Source organism: Chelonoidis abingdonii, chromosome 4 (genome assembly GCF_003597395.2).
Source record: "Chelonoidis abingdonii isolate Lonesome George chromosome 4, CheloAbing_2.0, whole genome shotgun sequence".
Classification (NCBI taxonomy): Eukaryota; Metazoa; Chordata; order Testudines; family Testudinidae; genus Chelonoidis; species Chelonoidis abingdonii.
In genome coordinates, this window is record NC_133772.1 from 63777771 (window position 1) to 63798551 (window position 20781).

Below are 20781 nucleotides of genomic sequence, written 5' to 3' on the forward strand. Positions count from 1 at the left end.
ATTTTAATTCACTGATGTGAATATGTCATGGAAGCTGCATGCTTGTCAAACCCCATCACAGAAACTGAATTATGGGTGAAGGATTTGTGATGTAGCCTTTATGCACAGAGCAAATTATAAGACTGAAGATTTAGAGTCAATTCTCCAAAACAGTTCTAAAATACTTTTGTAAATTACATGGGTATGTCCATTTGCATCCACAAAATAATTAACTACACTCACAATGAGCAATGACCATGTAATTTGCTGATATACATCCACAAAAAGAGGCATTTTCATGCACAAAGAGATGAAACCACAAATGTTTTAGATGCATATTTCAGAGACCATTTGCAAATTTGAACCACTGAACAATGATACTGTCAACTTGCACCATCATTTTATCATCTCATTATGTTTTAATGACATTATTAATGTATTGCAAAGAACACATTACTTTTCACCTATTAAAAGTTCCAGGATGTGATGATGACGCCTAATATCATCATGGTTAAAAATTGTTGATATAAGAATATTTAGCAATTACAGCAGCTAATATTGGATTTTCAAGGCAACATTTACTACATGAGAAACTGGAGGATAAAAAAATAGTGTCTGATTTTCTACAAGGTAGTTACTAGTGGTAAATGGTGATGTTTTAATTGTGTCCAATTATATAGACGTTTGCATATTTAACGTTCTCTAGAAACGTTAACTAACTAAACCCCACTACTCCACAGTTCAGACAGGTCTAAAACGTCCCCCTTTAACAGAAATATCTGTCTTCGGCATTTCTAAGGTATGCGAAGGTCTGATCCAACACCCATTGAAGTACATGGAAAGACTCCCCACTGACTTTTTGTGGGCACTGAAACAGGCCCCAATTTTCTTTGGTATTTAAGAGCTGATTGGGAAATCTTTTAATCACAATCCTTCCCTATTAGCCATCTAATTTTAATATGCAACAAAACTACTACCGGGTAGAATACTTGCAATAAAATCATTACAGGATTTCAAGTGTTACTTTGTATGACAACAAAAGGGGTATATGCTGTACCTAGACTGGCCATATCTGATTAATTTGTAATGTATATTTTTATTGTGATAAAACTGAGACACATACATATATTAAACACGTCATACTGTTTCAGAGAAAAAAATCCCCCTATTGGCTAGGTCTGCTTGTTGTTAAAATTATATTGGCATATCAATTTATCAGATCGACTCCATCTGTAAGACTCATGTGAACTGTCGTGTATCGAGCTAGGACTGAGGATGGTGGTCTGTCACCCCTTGTCATGGAAAATTCTCCAATTCACTAGATTCAAGTGAATATTTGACATGAATATTCCCCCCCTCTCACAAATTTATTCTCTTTTACTTCTTGTCACAGATTATCCTGTAAGAATTTTCAAAACTAGGTGCTCGGTTTCATGAATTTTATCTGAACCCATGCCCCACCTCCAAAGCCAGCAATTTTTAAAACTAACTAGCTATTTTAGGTGCCTCAATTCTTGGGTTTCTAATTTGAGATACTTCAAAGATTTTTCAAACTTGTTGATCACTGCATCCTCTGAAAATCAGGCCCATTTATGGTGCTTCAATAAGGCACTCAATTCACTAAGCATAGAAATGTGTTAACTTGAATAAATAAGTTTCCAGCACTGAGCTATCCTGCAAAACTAAACTCCATTTCCTTGATGTATATCTAGTTCTAATATTAACCCTTGTGAATATTATTAATGACCAGCTATGAAGTAAAGTTTGTCACATATCAGCTAATATTTCAGGTGTAGCAGAAACAATCCTGCATTGTTCCTCCCTCCCCCTGTTTAACAGTCATGGCTGATTGCTAGTGGATACGCCTACTGTGGTGTGCTTACTGGTTCAAACAAAGGGAAGACTGAATTCCATGGTCTATAGTTTTCAATCTGTTAAAAGGAATGAAAAGAGGAGGTAGCTTCTTACCTTTGCTTTTGGCCTAATTCCAGAAGTTTTTGCACATCACTTTTGGCAGATGCCTCGTCATTTTTCAAAGACTGGAAACAAAGGGGGAGAGGGAGAATTACCAAGAAGATCTTTAATGTAACTGACCTATGAAAAGGTTAATGGTGACCTCTTTTACAAAAGGCTCCCACTGAATAATACATTTTATCATCAGTTCAAAAAAAAGGCAGAAATAGTTTGGCTCTTCTGTGGCAGTAATTCAGCACTTGCTGCAGTACACACACACGTGTTCAGGATAAGACATTAAAGCAGAACTGATCTAATAGAGTATGTAGTACAGTTTTTTGCATAGATCCGGTCTCTGCAGCGTCAAATTCAAAAGTATATGAAAAAATAAATTTTCCCGAGTCCTACTTTTTTATTCATTCAGTTTGATGAGAATATAGCAAGTTCTAAAGTAACTTCATTAAAAAATAAAAAAGAGAGAGAGAGAGGAAGCAAGTTCCCCATATAAACTGTGAAGAAAGAAATTCAACAAGAAAAAAATAGCAGTAGAGGATGACAGGATAATGCAGACTGACATTTTAAAATGTATGACAGACTACTGCTAGAGAAGGTAGCATCATTAATGAATGGAATACAGGGAGCCATACATCCCCCTCAAAGATAACAGCATGGTCCTATGAGTTGTTTGAGGAGATAATTTCCCAGAATTGTTCCCTCAACTAGTCAATGCAAGGGGTGGTCTTGTTGGAAGTTATATATGCCCCATTCATAACAGGTGGCTCAAATAAAATGCAGTTCTCTGCAAGGCAGTGCAAGTGTCAGAATAAGCAACCTACCTCATAACCAGTCTGAATTATTCTCAGTGCTTTCACTAGGCCAAAAGACTCCCTCATGAAGGAGACTGCTGCCCTGTCATGTGAATATTTGGTCATAGAGATAGCCAACAAATCCAGGGCAAGACTGGAAACCCCTTATTCACATGGAGGGTTTGTCTTCGCGATAGAGTTGAGTTATAACTGAAATATTGCCCTTAACTTGAGTCCTGTCCTCTCACCAAAACTGTTAAACCAACCATTATGCTCCAAGACATGCATCTGAGGAAGTGGGTATTCACCCACGAGAGCTCATGCTCCAATACGTCTGTTAGTCTATAAGGTGCCACAGGACTCTTCATCGCTTTTTACAAATCCAGACTAACACAGCTACCCTCCGATATTTGACATCATGCTCCAGTTAACTCCAGTTGGCTGGCTTATCAGGGGATATAGGCTGCAGAGTTATTTAATACTCTGCAGTGTTATTTCAGTGTGGTCACACTCACTCTAGCTAGATTAAAGCTTAGACTACATTACAAAGTTTTTCTGGCATAGTTATGTTGGCTAGAAATCTGAAAATATCATATTCCCTAGCCAACATAGGACTATTTTTGTGAGTAACTGTTCATTAATGGCAGTAAGGGGTAGCTCCAGGGAGTCAATCTACAAAAAATATCTTTTTCCTCTCATTGCCAATGTAGTCTGTTCCTAATGGTTTGTCCATTAACTGCTTCAATTTCCACAAGTGAGACAAAGCAGCCAAGGAAAATTTTGGGGATTCATAAACTGCATAATCCACTCATGTGTAATGCGCACCATGTTTCCCTCAGTTTAAATAATATTGAAAACTCGCATATACAACATATAAAACAAGCATCAGAGTAATTAATTACCAATCAGTCTCATGTTAAAAGAAAATGTTTGTAACAAATAGATAGTAATTCTAACAAAGTGAGTGATCATATATCTCAGAAAAGTGAAGTGTAATCTAACCTGCAGGTTTACTTTAATTCCTTTAAGTTCTTTTGAGGTCTTCGACAGTTGACGGAGGATATTGCTCCTTTCCTTAAAGACTTCTTTCAGTTGTCTTTCCAGTTCTTCATAGCCCTGTCTAACACAAACCACAAGCAGTCTTCTCAAAATGTCTTCCCAACGTACTTGAAATCAGAGTCTTAGTTCATCCGATTTTTATTAATCATAAGCAGAATCCATTCCCATTCCCCCTTGCACCATGTTTAGGAATTGAAATGTTTTATGACAAACTGAACTGCTGCATCTGTGTACACAAATCCTCATACCACCATGCCAACAGCAACCTATTATGGGCAGGAACAAATGTTTTTATATTATACAGAAGTTGACAGTAAAGGAGGTTTTTCTTTCCTGTGAGATATTGCACAGTAGGAATTATTGAACTTTGTAGAGTCAGAGATTTTTAACCATCCTTGTGGGGGAAGGATGTTCCAAAGATATTTCAATTTTCCCTCCTGTAATTTAAACCCTTTTTTACCCAGTTAATGATTCAGGCTCAGATCAGGGTTAGATGTCTAAAGGGCTATAAAGATCTGGGTTCATCAGTTCATAAAAAGAAACAAATGTCTCAATCCTGCAACATACCAAGACTATCTTAGGGCCTCATCCAAAGCCCACTGAAATCAGTAGTGATCTTCAGGTCAGACCCATATTGGGTTTCTGAATCTATCAAGAGCACTGGCCATGTTTGGAAAAATATTGGATGATTCATTTAGCAATGGACAGCTCATCTACTCTGCCTGAAGGATAGAAGAAAAAAATAGTGCATTACACAATCAGATTTTGGATACTTGGTATAGCTCAAAGCTTTAATTAAATGTCGTTTTTCCTACAGTTATAAGTTTTTATATTACTGATATTGTTTAGTACACTACTATACTGAATTGAAGCTCCATCAAGAGTAAATATCTTTAGCTTATTTAGCCAACATTTTTACAGATGCGACTGTGGGGAAACAGTGTAGAAATATTTGAAGTGCCATCTCTTTAATGAAATTTATAACATCTGTAATTTCTTCTCACTACTCTGAAAACTACTGAGATGTTTTACTCTGCAACACCCTGCCTGCCACAGTAATGCTGACAGGTGGTCACTATCCAATTAGTGATTAAACCTACATCTCATACAACTGCCTCCAACTTATATGCTCAAGTCGTTTCTTGGCAACAGAACTTTTATCCTCCATTTCCACATATGAGCTCAATAGCAAATAGCATTTCAAATATCTTAAAAGGATAAAAACACTACATACTTATGGGTCTAGATCAAGGAAAAACTGGTATCTCCATGTGAGAAGAATAGAATAACAAATTGTTTTGAAAGGGTATATAAAAATGGGGGCAAAAGGGAGTTGATCTACAGGGTACCATTTGTCACAGGTAGAAATTATCCTTTATTTCCTATAAAATTAATACCCACTTCCACTCATCCCTTTGTCTACCCAAACATTAGACTAATGTCATACAGCTCTCTAGTAAGAGGAGAACAACTTATTCAGCCACCCACACTCTGTTGTGAACTTAATATGCAAAAAGTTGGGACAGAATGGATAAAGGACATTTATAGCATCTTTGTTTTATATGCTGTTGCATCAGATCTGGCTCTAATCAGTAGTGACTTAGAGCATGTAATGTACTGTTATGTGTTCAGATACTATGGTGACAGGCAGCATTAATAAAACCCCAAGTGAGGCAGGATAAAACTCTTAAGAGCTGTTCCATTTGGTAGCCTATGTGACTTTAGTTTGTCATCACAGGTCAGTTGAAACACAACATGAGTCACCACAAAAACCACTACTTGACAGTCTTATCTGACAAGTCAAGGATCGAATGAGTAATTTCCTGCCAGGGAAGGGTTAAAGCACATTTGTTGGGCAGCATGGTGTAACCCATCCTTACAACTGCCTGTGCTGTGCTTAATCCAAGAATAAAACAACAAAGCAAAACAAACCAAAAAAATAAAAAAGGCTGCCAATCCAGTACCCACAAGTGCCAAAATTCACTTGGAAAATTAAAGTAAACATGAAACTACAAAAATAAAAAGGAAGGAGCTTGAAGCCACACTCACAGCAATGGGAGAGCCTGGAGCTATGCCAATGAGAGAAAGAGACTAATTTAATTATATGCCAGATGGTACCAGTGACAGTAGCCATGAGAGTGGGAGATTGACAAGGACATGCTGTAAAGAAGTTCCTATGAAGATGCACCATTATTGTTTCAGTTGTGGTGCATAGAAGGGGAGAATGCAGGCTGGTACCAACAAATCCACAGGGATGCTGAGGATGGAGGCAAAAAAGTTAGTGTATGAAAGAAAGTTGGAGTAAACAGATTCCCTATATTAATACAATAGTTTACTTTGTGGAGAAGATGTTATTGCAGGCAAGTCACACCTAATCTTCACAGAGAACTTAGAGTAGCTGAACTAATTCCCTGACAAACAAAATCCAGTGCTGAGAAGGGTGGCTACAGAAATTGAGGGGAATGATGGACTCAGTTAACCTGCAAAAAGTGATGTGGAAACCCTGAAAGCCTAAGTAGTTGATGCACAGAATATATAAATGAGGACTGGTTAAAACATTTCCCACTGAACTTTTTCAATGGAAAACAGATTTTTAAAAAAGTGAAAAGCATCTGCGTTCTATAAAAAAAAAAGTTTTGGTTATTGTTATAGCTGTGTTGGTTCCAGGAAATTAGAGAGACAAGGTGGGTGAGGTAATATCTTTTACTTTCAAACTACAGAGAGAGCTTGTCTTCAGGTCTCGTAGGTCTGGCAGACCTGACAAGTTCTAAGTAGCTCAAAACTTTGCCTCTTTCCCAACAAAAGTTGGTCCAGTAAAAGATATTATCTCACCACTTTGTCTCTCTATGAAACATTTTGACTTTTAACTGAAACCCCAAACACTTAAAAATAAAAAATAAAAATCATCCGAAAAGCAAAAATGGCTATTTGAAAAAGCCATTACAGTGCCTGACATGAGTTATATTTTGGGTGTGTCATGGTTCCAGGTTGTTACTGGTTGCACATCTTTCCCCTTGGTAGTCTCTGAGTGCCCCCATGAGATGCTCAGCCTTGTGCCCTTGCCTGTCTGGAGGGAAAATTTCACAGTTCTCCCACTGTTAGTCCAGGATCTGGATACAACAACCCATCTATGCCACCTACTTATTACTGTGCAGGTCCAACTGACAACTGAGTTTCATACCTTTCGGGAACCCTAGGATAGTGAAATAGTGACCAATAGACTTCTTGCATATGTAGGTTTATTAGCAAAAGGAATAACCATGAGATAAAATTATTTTAGATAAGTCTAAACGTATTTAGGCTGTTTAATCACATGTTTCACTGCCAACTGAGTTAGATAGGCTTCCCTCTTTAGTTACAGGAAAAGAATGAATCCATCTTACATTGTTTTGGGACCCAATCTGGTCTTTGTTTGCCTTTCAATGATGGTTGTTCCATTGTTCAGAAAGTACATTTTGGTGTACAGATCAACATTCACCACTGAGTACCCCTACATTTTTCACAAGTGCCTTCTGCTCCCACTATTCTCTGTGGGCAAGGTTCCAAATTACATCTTCCACAATGAATTACAGTACTCAGCAAGAGGGAAAACTGTGTTGCATTATGGGAGAAGTAATTCAGACAGGAAATCTAGCCCACAGAAGACAATGGAGGCATCAAAAACTTCCATGTGGCACTGCAGCAGCATTTCTGGAAAGAAATTTTCATTTTTTATCAACAGTTTTGCCTGAAAATGTTTTTAAAAAAATTCCAAGAAATCGAAATTAAATTTCTATGGGGAAAAGATTCATTCCCCAACAAGCTCTAGTACAATGGTTATTCTTCGGGGGTTGAGTCCACTTTAACGAAAAGATCATAACCTTGCCAACTGAATGGTTACCCAGTCATCAGCAAGATATGATTTAATTCCTTTCAGTTTTGCTATAATTAGACCTTCTCAATTTGCAGATTAATCTTGTTTAATTTAAGATACTTTTCCTTTCAAACTGTTGGGATATTCACTGTGTGGACCATCGGCAGTGGTAAGGAAAACAAACTCCTCACCTTTGGAGTAAAGCAAAGCTAGTTAAGGATGCATTTATAGCACTTTGCAGGGCACAGGCCTAAGATGCTTGTCTATAATGAGGGAGAACATATCTGATTTTATGAGTCTGTACTCAAAGGATCTGATTCTGCAAGCCTCACTCATACTGAGTATCATTTTCTCTCCCATTATCTTCATTGGTAAATATGGATTATCGTGAGCAAGAGACACAACATCAGACCGCCACGGAGTTTTGCTACAATAATAATACTTGGATTCTGAAATTTGCAAAATTGTTTAGATTTGGGGGGGTTGTTCAAGTTTCTCTCTACAAATTAAAATGAGTGAAATCCTAGCCAGTTCATTATTTGCTGAATATTAGAATTCTAGTGACTAAACGCAAAGAAAACAAAATCCCCTTCATTTAAATTTTATGCAGAAGTACCTACATTTTTGTTATCACAACTACATGCAATTTTTAACAAGGTATGCATCGGTATTAAATACTTGTCCCACATCAGTGGTAACCAGACCATTATGTGTAATTGACTTGACAAGCTACAGAGAATGCTTCCTACTTTAATTTCTTGATGAGCAGACAGCAGGAAAGGAATTTCTTATACTTAAAGCAATTAATCAGTTTCATTACGAAGATTGTTGTTTGCATTCCTCTAAAAGCATCAGAAACAGCATATTATGCTTGATGATCTCTTCTGGCATCCCTATGTCATGCCCTTTATTAACAGTGAAACATGCTCTAAGAAGCCCCACCAGCAGCTTAACTTATTTAAAGTATCCCCATAAAGTTTCCAGTACCATTTTGTTCAACTTTTCTTTATAGGAGTAATGGGCTGCACACCACGCCCCGTTATATTAGCTTCTTGGCCCTGCTCTTTAAAGACTCAGCGACACTCTAAGCTGATGCAACACCCGTGCTCTTCAGTTTGTGTCCATTCATACCACCCATTCCCCACTATTTACAGGCTATTTAATGGCTTGGCCTCATACAGGCCTGACCAGCAACATACTAGTAGGCTCTTTCTTCCCTCTGAGACTGACCTTTCCATCTTGATTTCTGCTCCCCAGTCTTTTAGTTCCTGCTAATGAGGCTAGCAGGTGCAGGCAGTTCCCAGACAAGCGGGCAGTTTACCCAGCCCTAATCCATTCCCCGATTACTAGTCCACCAATTACACTCTTCCTTGGATTGTCACTTAAGATAGGTTGCACTGTATTGTCTTACGTATTTTGATATTCACTTAAATGAATCAAACTCCAGCTAATAACAATACATATATACACTCCAATTTCTTTGTGCATTGTTTCTCTCATACAGTAGATCACAAACCACTCCAGAGCAGGAATCAGTTTCTCCTAACAATCAACCTTTCGAAGTGAGTCAAAGGGTGAAATGAGTCTTCTTTCTCAAGGAAAAAAGGACATGTAGTTTGCAGTGTTGATTGGCATGGTTGTCTGATGGTCTAACATGTTCGGGTCTTCACTGGAATATGTTTTTGCCCATGGAACTGAATATTGACATGATAGACAGGAAGTGAGGAGGAGGAAATAGTTTGAAAAGTCTGGGATTAAAGAGAAAATTTCAACAATAATTCCTGAAGCCCTCAGTAAGTTTTTCAAAATAAAGATCCAAATTATGTCCACATTAGTGCAGGTGGAGAGGAGAGCACAGGGTATCTCCTTCCACCCCAGTACTTCTGCACTGAAGGCACTCAAGGCTTCCTGCTTTCTGGGAGTGCAACAGGGTAGAGATTGACAGTGTCTACAACTCTAGGAGAGTTTCTGGGCCAAAAAGACACTACCTTGCCATTTAAACTTCAGGTATGGGGCTATGGTGGAAGACCTGTGGGGGAACCTGTAGCATGGGGTGCCTAGCATCTCAGATTGCCCCTACAGAAAGCAAGATCCCCACACTGTCCCTAAATGCTTGCTCCTGGCTATATTAAGTGTAAAGTTTTCAATAATTCCCATCTGAGTGGTATACTTCCTACTCCTCCCTAAACAGCTCATATAGAGAGCTAAAACTGCATCCTTCTCTCTAAAGTCCAATTTTGTGCTTCTCTTTCCTGCGCGTAAAACTAATTACTGAATTTCCATCTCGCCTTATAGATTTAAAGACAATTAGATAAAAAATGAAATAATATTTGTGATAAATTTCACCTCTTTTCCAATTCAAGGAATGTCTGTGACAAGATCGTGGTTTCTCAAATTTTATTAGTTTTTCAAAATTATTTAACATTTTTTTTCAAGAAAGCTGTTGTCTTTAATCAATGGAGATTTGAAATTCCAGTTCTTACTTCATTGTAATTGGTAATATAAGTCACATGGTAGTGTTTCTGTTCCCTGACTGGATGAATGGAACTCTTCTAACTCCTAATTAAAGAAAGCACTGAAACACATCCTACAGTTTAAACCAGGGGTTGGCAACCTTTCAGAAGTGGTGTGCTGAGTCTTCATTTATTCACTCTAAATTAAGGTTTTGTGCGCCAGTACATTTTACATTTTAACGTTTTTAGGAAGTCTCTTTCTATAAGTCTATAATATATAATTAAACTATTGTTGTATGTAATGTAAATAAGGTTTTTAAAATGCTTAAGAAGCTTCATTTAAAATTAAATTAAAATGCAGAGCCCCCCCGTACTGGTGGCCAGGACCCAGGCAGTGTGAGGGCCACTGAAAATCAGCTTGCGTGCCGCCTTTGGCACACGTGCCATAGGTTGCCTACCCCTGGTTTAATCATACCAGAGATTTAAGCATGTACTTAAATGCTATTGCTGAATAGAGATGCTTTCCTGAATTGTGGCCAAAATAACGTGATAAGAATCCTTACAGGAAGAGAGTATAAAACTTGTTTTTTCCTCAGTACAGGAGTATATGAGACTAACATTTATTTTGACATATTTGTGGTTAGTAAAACTGGATTCCATTAATGCTCTTGGGAAAGTAAATGGAAAATAAGACCAAGTACATCTGAAACTAATTCAGTGAAAAATCCAAATGGATATTTGAAGGCTTTTTTTTAATCATACTATTCACCTTACTCTAATAGACACATTTTGATACATTTTTTAAAAATTGGACAAATGATTAAATGTTTGTGTTCTTTAAAAAAGACCAGTCAGGAAAATGTGAGTCAGAGGAAAAAAACGCAGAGAGTGTTAAAAAGGTGTGGAGGGTAGTACTCCTGTTTTTACAATAGTCAGGATTTATCAAACCTTTCAGTGCAAATTCCAAGCTGTCAAGCATGGCGTGTATCCTGGAGCGGGGTATGAATTATCAGGAAATTCAACGAGTTAGAACAGCAGGGCTCAGCAGAACGGTATCAAGAGCTCCCAGATAAGGCTTTTGTCCTCAGAATGCAAGACCTATAATCACCAGAGTGGGAAGGGGCTTCCTAGATCTGAAGAGAAGCAGCTGCTGGATGAGGTATAGAGCCTCTTTCAGGTTCCGAGACCCACTTCCAGAGAACAAACAGGGGTGGCTGGCAATTCCCTGAGCTAAACACAGATCAGGATGGGAGAATAGAGAGAACAAGCCTACTGTATCTTCTAGAAGTCAGTATCCCCCTCCCTATCATCATCAACCCACTCATATACACACAGGTGATGGGCTCCTGCAGTGAAATATTAAGGTAAGTGGCATGAGTTCAGTTCAAGGAACAGCTTAAAATTCAAGTGCAATCTTATTCTGTGTGTGATTAAAAGTGTTCAAAATTTTTGATACACTGTTGAATTAAAAAATACAGACCAATAAAAAGCTCAAGAGTACAACAATGTAGAACAGTATACAAATGACTGGTTTGACAATAAGCCATATCATATTTCCACACTATAGGTAAAAAAAAAAAATGGAAGAAACCCTACGGAAACTGGAAAGAAAGAAAGAAAGAAAGAAAATTGCATCCTCTACTAGCAATTTTATTACTATGCAATACTATTTCTGATAAAGGCATATTAAAAAATCACTCATCTGTTACAGATAAGGATATTGTTCCCATAGCTTGACATGCATGCCTTCTCATAGCTTGTATGTTACTCTTGCAAGAGTCAACATGACTAATTCTGTAACTATTTTTGGTGGTGTCATAGCCTTCCATAAGTGTTAATATTTGACATTTAGGCATAAATGTTACTTGAAATAAATAAGGATTCTATGGGTTTGAGAGATCTATTTTTATTTGTGTTAGCCCCAACATACATCTCTCAGGTCTTAAAAGGAGATCTGTTCACAAAAAGGAACTTACTCTGATACATGTGCCTCAAAAAAGCCCATTACCTTTGGGCATCTCCAAACTATGTGACTCGAACAACCCTAGGTTTTCCCACATACCAGTATTTACCATCACTGTCAATACCTGTTTTATCTAAGCAGGATGGGTTCCACTGCATGCTGTACATAAGCTTTTGCTGGATCAGCTGGAAGCAGAGATCCACAGCCACTAGTTTAATATTGTATCCTAAACTATTCCATTCTGAGGCAATTTAGGTATTCCAACATCAGCTTCCCAGGCAGATCTTAATTTGCATAAGTTCTCTTCAATACATTTAATGATATATACAATAGTAATTAGAGATGGGCAAATTGGTCTGATTAAAATAAGACTACTTTGTATATCTGCCTATATTTTTTAACTGTTGTATGAAGCTGTGATTCCTGATCGAAATTTTAGTTTGTTAGATGGAAAATAATTTCAGCATGACAAACCATATTTATCTGTATATGTGGATATATACAATTACATACAGGACAAATTATATGCTGATGTAAATCAAAAGCCCATTGAGTTCAACAGAGCTGCACCCATTTATACAGCAAGAATAGGACCAGATTACGTACAAATCACAAGATCTAAAATGATAAAGGCCACCTAGTGTCAATCAACATAGTTCCACAGGAGCCAATGAAGAGGCACTGATTTAGACCAGTAAAGGATCTGGTCCATATATAGATTTGTGGGCTCAGTCCTGAAAAGTGCTTATCATAGAATATACTGGCTCTTAATGGCCAGAGGTGGGAGTCTGGGAGACCAGGCTACCCTAATAAAGGAGTACTAGAGAAAACAAAAGCCTAGGGAACAGTAGAGGCAGATGCTGAGAGAAAGAGGAAGAGGGAAGCATCTGCGGAGGAAAAAGGCTGCTATTTCTTTAAGGACGCAGGATCTTATACAGTATGTCGACACTGTAATACAAAACCTGCAGAACTAGGTCTCAGAGCCTAGGTTAGCAGGGCTACAAGACTCCAGTGTAGACATTTGGGCTCAGGCTTGGGCCCAACTCTGAGACCTTCACCCACTGTGGGGTCTCAATGGAGGAGAGACTAGCAGGAGAAGGTTGGTTGCCTGCTAATCTCTCCTAACACAGAAAAAAAGGACTGAGGTGTTTTTGACCCTGACCTCCAAGCTGTGGAAGAAGATTGGAAAACAGTGTCCCATTAGAGGTCCCTGCTTGGCTATGAAGGGTTTTCTTCTGAGTTTTGTTTGTTTGAAAAACGTTGCTGCAAGTCTACGGGGAGCCAGGCAAAAAGGGCTACCTGGAACAAGCCAGATCATAGTTGCAGCCTGCTACAGTACTGAATCCCCACAATCCCCATTAATTCCAATAGGACTTGAAGAGTCTCAAGTCCCTCCTGGAGGCCCTCCTCACCTTGCAGTATCAGACACTACAATTATGAGGACACACTGGACTAATTCCATCTCTTGCTATAAGTCTATTGTGTTATAGAGAGTTGTACCAGGATTGAATCTGGCCCACCAGATGTCCCATTAGACTGTTCTGAAAAATAAATGTTCATTATCAGCATATGTACTGCATGACTGGCATTATAATATACATCTCCCATTTTAGCAGGCATGTTTTTAAAAGAAATAGCTAGAGTTTTGTACTTACAAGTTCCTTAGTTATGTACCTAATCACACAGCATACATATAGATGTTTTTCTTTAGTATGGTATGGAGTTTTTATTAACAAATCTGAATCTCAATTTATAGCTGATAAAATTAATAGGACAAGTTTGAAGACCTAAAATATCACTTTTACAGTGCTCCTGGGAGTATGCAGAATTTATGTTAATGAAGGCAAAAACGGCAATCCCAGTTGGCAATATTCCAATGTCTGGAAGTCATTTGGATCATGGTAATTGCAATTGTTTAGTTTCTGTCCTCCGTGTATTGATCTAGGGTCTCTGTAAATTCAAGTGTCATCTTGTTGCCATGGAATGTTATTCTCAAATAGCTTTAAACTTGTCACAGCTGTTTAGACTTTTCATGATTCCTACTGACATGTCTAAATTATGTTTCAAAATTTCTACAGATCCTAACTTTCAGTAGGTGGTGGAAACAGGTGCCTTGTAAGTAAGAGATTTGTGTCTCTGGAGATCATTCCACTTCTGACTGTTATTTTCTTCAATTTTATAAACTGGGCTTTTAGGCTTCAAAATCAGGTTTGAATTTGCTTCTTACTGAATAATATGTACAATGTTAAGACAAAGAAAAATTGATTTGTAAACCCACAGGGAAAACAAAGCCTGTCTTTGAAATAAACCTTCTATAAATCATTTTTATTTTATTTTATTCTGTGTACATAAAGTACCCTTACTGCAAAGCTGACTTAGAAGAGAAAATTGGAATATGAACTCCAAGCCATTAAAACAATACTTAATTTAGGATTTGTCTATCGGGACACATGGAAAATTAATCCAAATTAACTAATCCACTTTAAATTCACATTTTTAGTTAATTCGGATTAATTTTCCTGGTGTCTCCATCCAAATAGAAGAGTCCTAAGATTCAGCTTGGATGGTTGTTTCACCAAATAGCATGGTTCTTTTGGAGAAAAAATAGGGTGATAGCTACATTTCAGGCACCATCTAAACCCATGATTTTTAATTTACAAACCTTACTTGTGCAATTTATATTTTAAAAGTGCAGTTCTATGAAAGATGGCTCCTTTGTATGTAAGAGATCTTCTACTTGTACGTATACAGGGTATAAATGTTGACTTTAGATTTTTTAAACATTTGTTATTCAAGCAGAGCCAACAGAGTGGAGTGAACTAAATACTATCTAGGTAGAGCATCAAGAACAGAATTGTTGACTAAACTCTGATTACTTATACTTGAACGAAATAGGAATGCACAGATGTCACTGAAGCAGTCATTAGAAGACAGTTAGCTGCAGAGGTTTATATGTGGACATAGTTTGGCTTGATGAAATTTGATGTGAAGATAGGCAAGAAGAAAAGAACTTAGCTTGATTTGGAATTCCCAGGCTGAATTTCCAGGTTTGGCAGTTGGGGAAAAACATCTTTGTACTTGTGAAGTGAACACATTTGATAATGGAAATCATTCAGACACAATCCACACGGAACCCTACAATGTCATTTTTAGAGTGTCACTTTTAAAAGTGAAAACACATTTTAAGCCTTTTCAAGTTTATGGGAGGAAAATGGTGCATCTTTGATCACTTTAAAGAGTGATCAGATAGTGTGAGTCATTTCCTGGATTGCAAACATTTCCACTAGGTTTTCCTGATTGCATATATGTCTCAAGTTGACATGACACATGGAAAATAATATGGGCCCCTGTTCAGGGCAGCTTATAAGCATGTACTTACCTATAATTAAATGAGACTTAAGCACGTGTTTAAATACTGCCCTGAATAGAGTGCTCTTCTAAATCAGCATCAGGGGTCCTTGATGCTAATGTCATAACTGACACCTCAAACCTTACATTTAATGTAGTTTTGTCATATGACTGGTCTCTCCTTTAAAATTTGTGATTAATTTTATTGACCTTTTTTAATGAAAATACTTTATTATATTCCCTGCCAGTACATTTAATTGTTTTAGTTAACTATCACAAATTGGACACTTCTCCATTTTCTAAGACACATTCATAAGAAGTTTCGTTTTTCCAGATTTGTATCTTTAATGAATTCTGATTTGTCCACTGCCCTGTAATGTGTGTAGTTGTTTCAATGCTCCTAGTCTGATTTATTAGCATTTTCCATTAACTTTGGAAAAGTGTAATAAATATACAGGCTGCAAGGCAATGCAGATCGAGGGTCACTGTAATTCTTTTCTAGGTAATAAGTTGACTTGTTATAATTCATATTTATCCCCTCTGTTGAGACTGTTATTGTGTAAAACCCACCTGTGTTCACCTGTGACTATCAGCAACTATTTTTTTTTTTTTTTTGCAACAATGATGAACAGGGTAAAAGGCTGAGGTTTTAAAATCTGTCTGATGGATTTAGATGCACAGTTCCCATTAAAATTAAATGAAAACTGGGCCTCTTAACACCTTAGAAGGGTTTGAAAATCTCAACCTAAATGACTATACCTGATAAGAGGGTAAAATGTCTTCCTACAGTACAATACGTGGGTGAAAAAAGATAGTTAAATGCATAAGGTTTACAATACCCACAAACATGTTATCAACCTTCTAGAAAACCAAAATCCACTTGTGAAAATGTAAACAATTAGGATATTTAAGATTTTTTTCTCTAGCTGTCCACACATTAAAGACACTACCTAGAGCAATGAATCTGTACTGGTTTCTTAAAGGTGCACTCTTGAAAGGGATACTATTTAGTGTCTGTAAAAAGCACCCCGATGCCTACAGCTTTTTCCAGTATTTAAATACAGGCTGATGGACAAACCTGGTCCCACGCACTTAAGGGCAAAATGTACTTTTCAGATCTGCTTGCAAGATGTTGTCTTTAATACGGAATTCCTGATAGATTACCCCTTTCCACACTGCTAAGCTTCATTCTTTATACATACACACTGCATCTTCTCTGCTTTCCTACTGAATGCCTAAAGAAGCTGTTAGCCATGGCCTCTTTATCTTGCAGCACATACTCCTTCGATTTGTAAAAAGCATAGCTGTACAATTCATCTTAGATTAACTAGTCATGTCTTTTCCCACTGTCTTTTTCAGAATAGTCAGGTCCAATATTTCTGTCTGTCTCAGATTATTACAGAATTTAATTTCATTGTTGTTTCTAGAATTTTACATCTAATTGTGCAGTTAACATAAATGTACCTGCCAAGGGAATGACATCTGTGGGAATTTTTTCCCCCTCTCTACCTCAGTAAGGTGCTATCACAATTCACATAAAAGTTTAAAATGTCTAGTTTAATTGATAAAAGGGTCAATAGGTTTCCTGTGAAAGCTTGTTCCACTGCTTAATAATTTAGAGTTAGTGTAATAAAATGGTGTTCACTGATCGGTGAATCTGTGCTACAAAAAGCAGATGACAGAGTTGTAGGAATGGAAGTAGACAACCTAAAAAAATAAATGTAGGCCAACAATCCAGAGGAGACAAGAACAGGTCCAAGTCTCAAATGCTGTCAGCCCCCACTATGGTTGTGCATTCTATAAGAAGGAGTTTGAATAGTTCCGTCAGCAGGAAAAGCAAAGGCCTTAAAAGGTACCTTATCCATATCAAGGTACATATTCATCTAAAAAATATAACTAAAACTCAGCGTGGCTCCCTTGTACCAGACACTATAAGAGACAGGCCATTGGACTAGATAACCCAAGGTGTAAATTAGTTTGACAATTTCTAGTACACTTAGATTTTAGGGTACCACTGCATCCATAGCTGTACTCCCTTTCACATATTAAATCATGGGTCAAATCTCACTCTGGATTCAGAGTCCAAATAATCTGCTGTTGAAAATTTCCAGAAGATGCAAGTAGAAATCTTCTTCTAGGTTATGGAACTGCTCTCTGGCTGCTATTTCATCCATGGGATTGCAATGGATCCCATGGCCAGTATATTTCTCTTCTGCCTACAATGGACCAGTGCAGTTTTTTAACCACTATTCAAAAACATTCCTGTATGTTAGTACTGTGTCCCATAGACCCTAAGAGACTGCATCTCCCATATAGGTCCCCAGATCCTGCCCTCACCAGTTCAGCTGCAGTCCTTCATAGTAGAGGAAAGTAGCAAATGAACTTGAATGGGACATAGGTTATTTCATTAGTTCATCGTAGAACAGCAGACAGTGCTGTCAAACTTCTGTCAAACTAAGAGTTAATCTTGCAATTTGAATTCAGTCTATAGAGTTACAGCCATAATTGGATAAAACATTCAGGTCACACAGATAAAGTGATACACACGACTATCACTTAAAAATATGGTAGATTGGTGATTCTTATAAGTACAGGCACAGTGCTTGAACCATACAATTTTGTCACGCCAGGATCAGTTGTCATTTTGGATTCAGTCTCCAGGATAATGCTTTAACCTCTTGTTATTAGGATAGCATCTGAGAGTAATAGCCTCCTCCATTTTTAAAATAAAAGAATTAAATCTAAGAATTTGCATGGGAGTCGGAAAATAATTGCCACTTTATATATAGTACATGAGGTCATGTGTGAGGGGAGAGCAGATAATTCATGAATGGCTTAATAGAACAATTAAGTTACCTGCTTCACAGGGGTATATCAATCAACTGTTAGAAGAAATGTGAGTGTCCCTACTCCCACTGTGATTCCACAACTATTTTAAACCTCTTCATTGTAAAATATGATTGGATTAGGTTTGTCCTGTACCAGCTAATTTCCTGAATGCTTAAAATTGCTGTTGTACATTAATTTCTGCATTGCTTTTGTTTGGAATTGAATGGAACAATCTGTTCTATAGAATTGTGAACTCTCTTTTTTCTTTCACATGCTCCAACACTAATATGATTTAACCTTGACTATTATAAAAGAGGATATTCAGCTGAATAAATTTAAAAAAAAATAACACTGCACTTGATTAAAATGTTTCCAGACATTTTTATAGACATCAAGAGGTTAGTGACAGAAAAGGCTTACCAGATTACCTAGTCCAACTCCCTGTCACGACAAATTGTTCCTTACTGTTTATTTTATGGTGTCTCAGCCATTCAAGTTTCATAATGTCTCAAGCAAAGGAGCTCTCACCACTGCCTTTGGGAGATACTTCCAGGGTCTTTTAGACCTCATTGTTAGGAAACATCTCTCTCCCTCCCTCCCCAAATTCAGCCTACATTTTTGCTTTCTTATTTCCTTAATTTTGCAAATTTCTGCCAGCAAATCTGTCAGCCAGTTTTATTGACTATTGTCCTTTTCTCCTTCTATATGGCGCTCTGAACTAAAAAACATGAGGAACCTTAAAATAAATAAACAAACAAACAAATGAATAAATATAAACCACCACTATCCAGGTTGGCAGGCATGAAATCTGACCTCTTTTTCTTATTCTGTTTTGCAAAGTCTATGAAAACCTGGCTCTCTTTATTTAAAAATAATGCATCAATACCCGTATGACAAAGTGTAAAAAGTTGGACTGCATGCTGAGAGCTCCCTTGTGGCCTGAGGTGGCTCTGCAGCACACTGCCTCAGTTTTCCCTTCCCTCAGACTCCTCAATAACAGCACAAAGTCTTCTGTCCTGGGGTGCGGTTTATTAGCATACAAACTCAGAATACAGTCTTTTTATCCTCTCAAGCCTGAGGTCGGTCTGTCTTCAAGTTTCTAAGCTGGGCACTGCTTTTCATCCCAGGCTATCCCCTCAGCCCACCCAGGCAACCTTTCAGCATTCCCTGGTCTCTTCTGAGGATCCACTCTCAGGCCTTCCTAGCTGAGTCTTTCCCTGCTCTTTAATCTCTGCAGGAACTCTTAGGCCTTTTTACCTAGAGTTCTTCTACATGCTCACAATCTAAGGTGGCCTCCAGACTCAAACCCTTCTTTTCCCTGTCCCCAGGCAAGGACAGCCTCTCACACAGCTTCCTGATCCCCCCTCTTTAGAGACTAGGTCTTTATAGATACCAGCTACTCTCTATCAGGCCCCATTGCAAGATTATTAAATGAAAAACAAGTGGGCTGGCCCAGTTCCTCCTTAAAGGGCCCAGTCCACCCTTTTACACAAAGAGGACAAAAAACAGTTACTGGGAGCAGCATTTGCATAGCAGGGTGCTCTAGTCAACTGACAATATACATGGGAAAATATCTCATAAGTTAGTAGTCTAAACAATATTAATTTTACCCTCCTAGGCTTGCACAGTTTATCAGGGAAAGCAGTAAATTTAGCTAGAGGGCAACCTCCCAATGATAGCTTGGCAGGGGAAATAGCCATGCCGTGGGTGACGAGGACAGAGGAAACAGCATGGAAACAGCCAAGATTCCCGGGTTATGGTTCACTCTCAGATGTTCAAGCACCACACCAGGAGCAGGACCTCTCTCCTTGCTGGCTCCATACCTCAGTGTTCCTGCTTCCAAGAAAGGTGTGGCACATTACAGTGTTCTTCTCGGAGTGACATGGATTTCATTTCTGGTGTGCATGTGCCCCATGAGCACCACCTTCTGAAACTAGCAGTGGGATTTGAGAGTGGCCTGAACACACTAAACAGGACAAATCCCCCTTTGGAAGAAGTATATTCATCTTCTTCATCCCCTTCTGAACACACCAGGGAGATGCTTCCCACCCTGATACACTACTCTTCATTTATGAGCTGTACTGGACTCATTGGGAATCCAGGGATTGCCCTTATAAAAACAGAGCCCAGGGATCTTCTGGGGAGCATTCACCCTGGTTGCCAAGCCCATTACCCTTACGAAGTACAATTTTGGCCATATCATGCTCCTTTGGGAATGCAACCGAGCTAGGAAGCCCTTCTCCAATATCCCGCTCCCAAGAATTAGATCCCTTTCCCCTATAAGACATTATATGTGTACTCAAGAAGGTCACACTGTACAGTTTCATAATCTGTGCCAGAAGGAGCATGACAGTGAGGAAGAACACCAGCAGGATACAGATGATTAATTGAATTCAACAGAAATATCTTTTTCCTCCCCTAGTGAGGCAAACGTCCCTTCTACTCCTTGCCAACTGGATGATTTAGAATCTTATTACACATGGCAGATACCTTGGAGATTCTTCCAGGCTTACAAAATGCCCTTGTGGATCAGCTCAG

At 38.1% G+C, this 20781-nt stretch overlaps 1 protein-coding gene across 5 annotated transcripts in view; it reads right to left on the minus strand.

Annotated features, from left to right (window-relative positions):
• Positions 1-20781, minus strand: part of LUZP2 (leucine zipper protein 2) — a 373209-nt gene that overhangs the window by 197453 nt on the left and 154975 nt on the right. For all 5 annotated transcript variants that reach the window (XM_032803715.2, XM_075065232.1, XM_075065233.1 and 2 more), the window contains exons 2-3: positions 3741-3858; positions 1948-2018 (exon numbers count right to left, since the gene is read on the minus strand). In XM_032803715.2, the coding sequence (XP_032659606.1) occupies positions 1948-2018; positions 3741-3858 (189 nt within the window). The remainder of the gene's footprint in view (positions 1-1947; positions 2019-3740; positions 3859-20781) is intronic.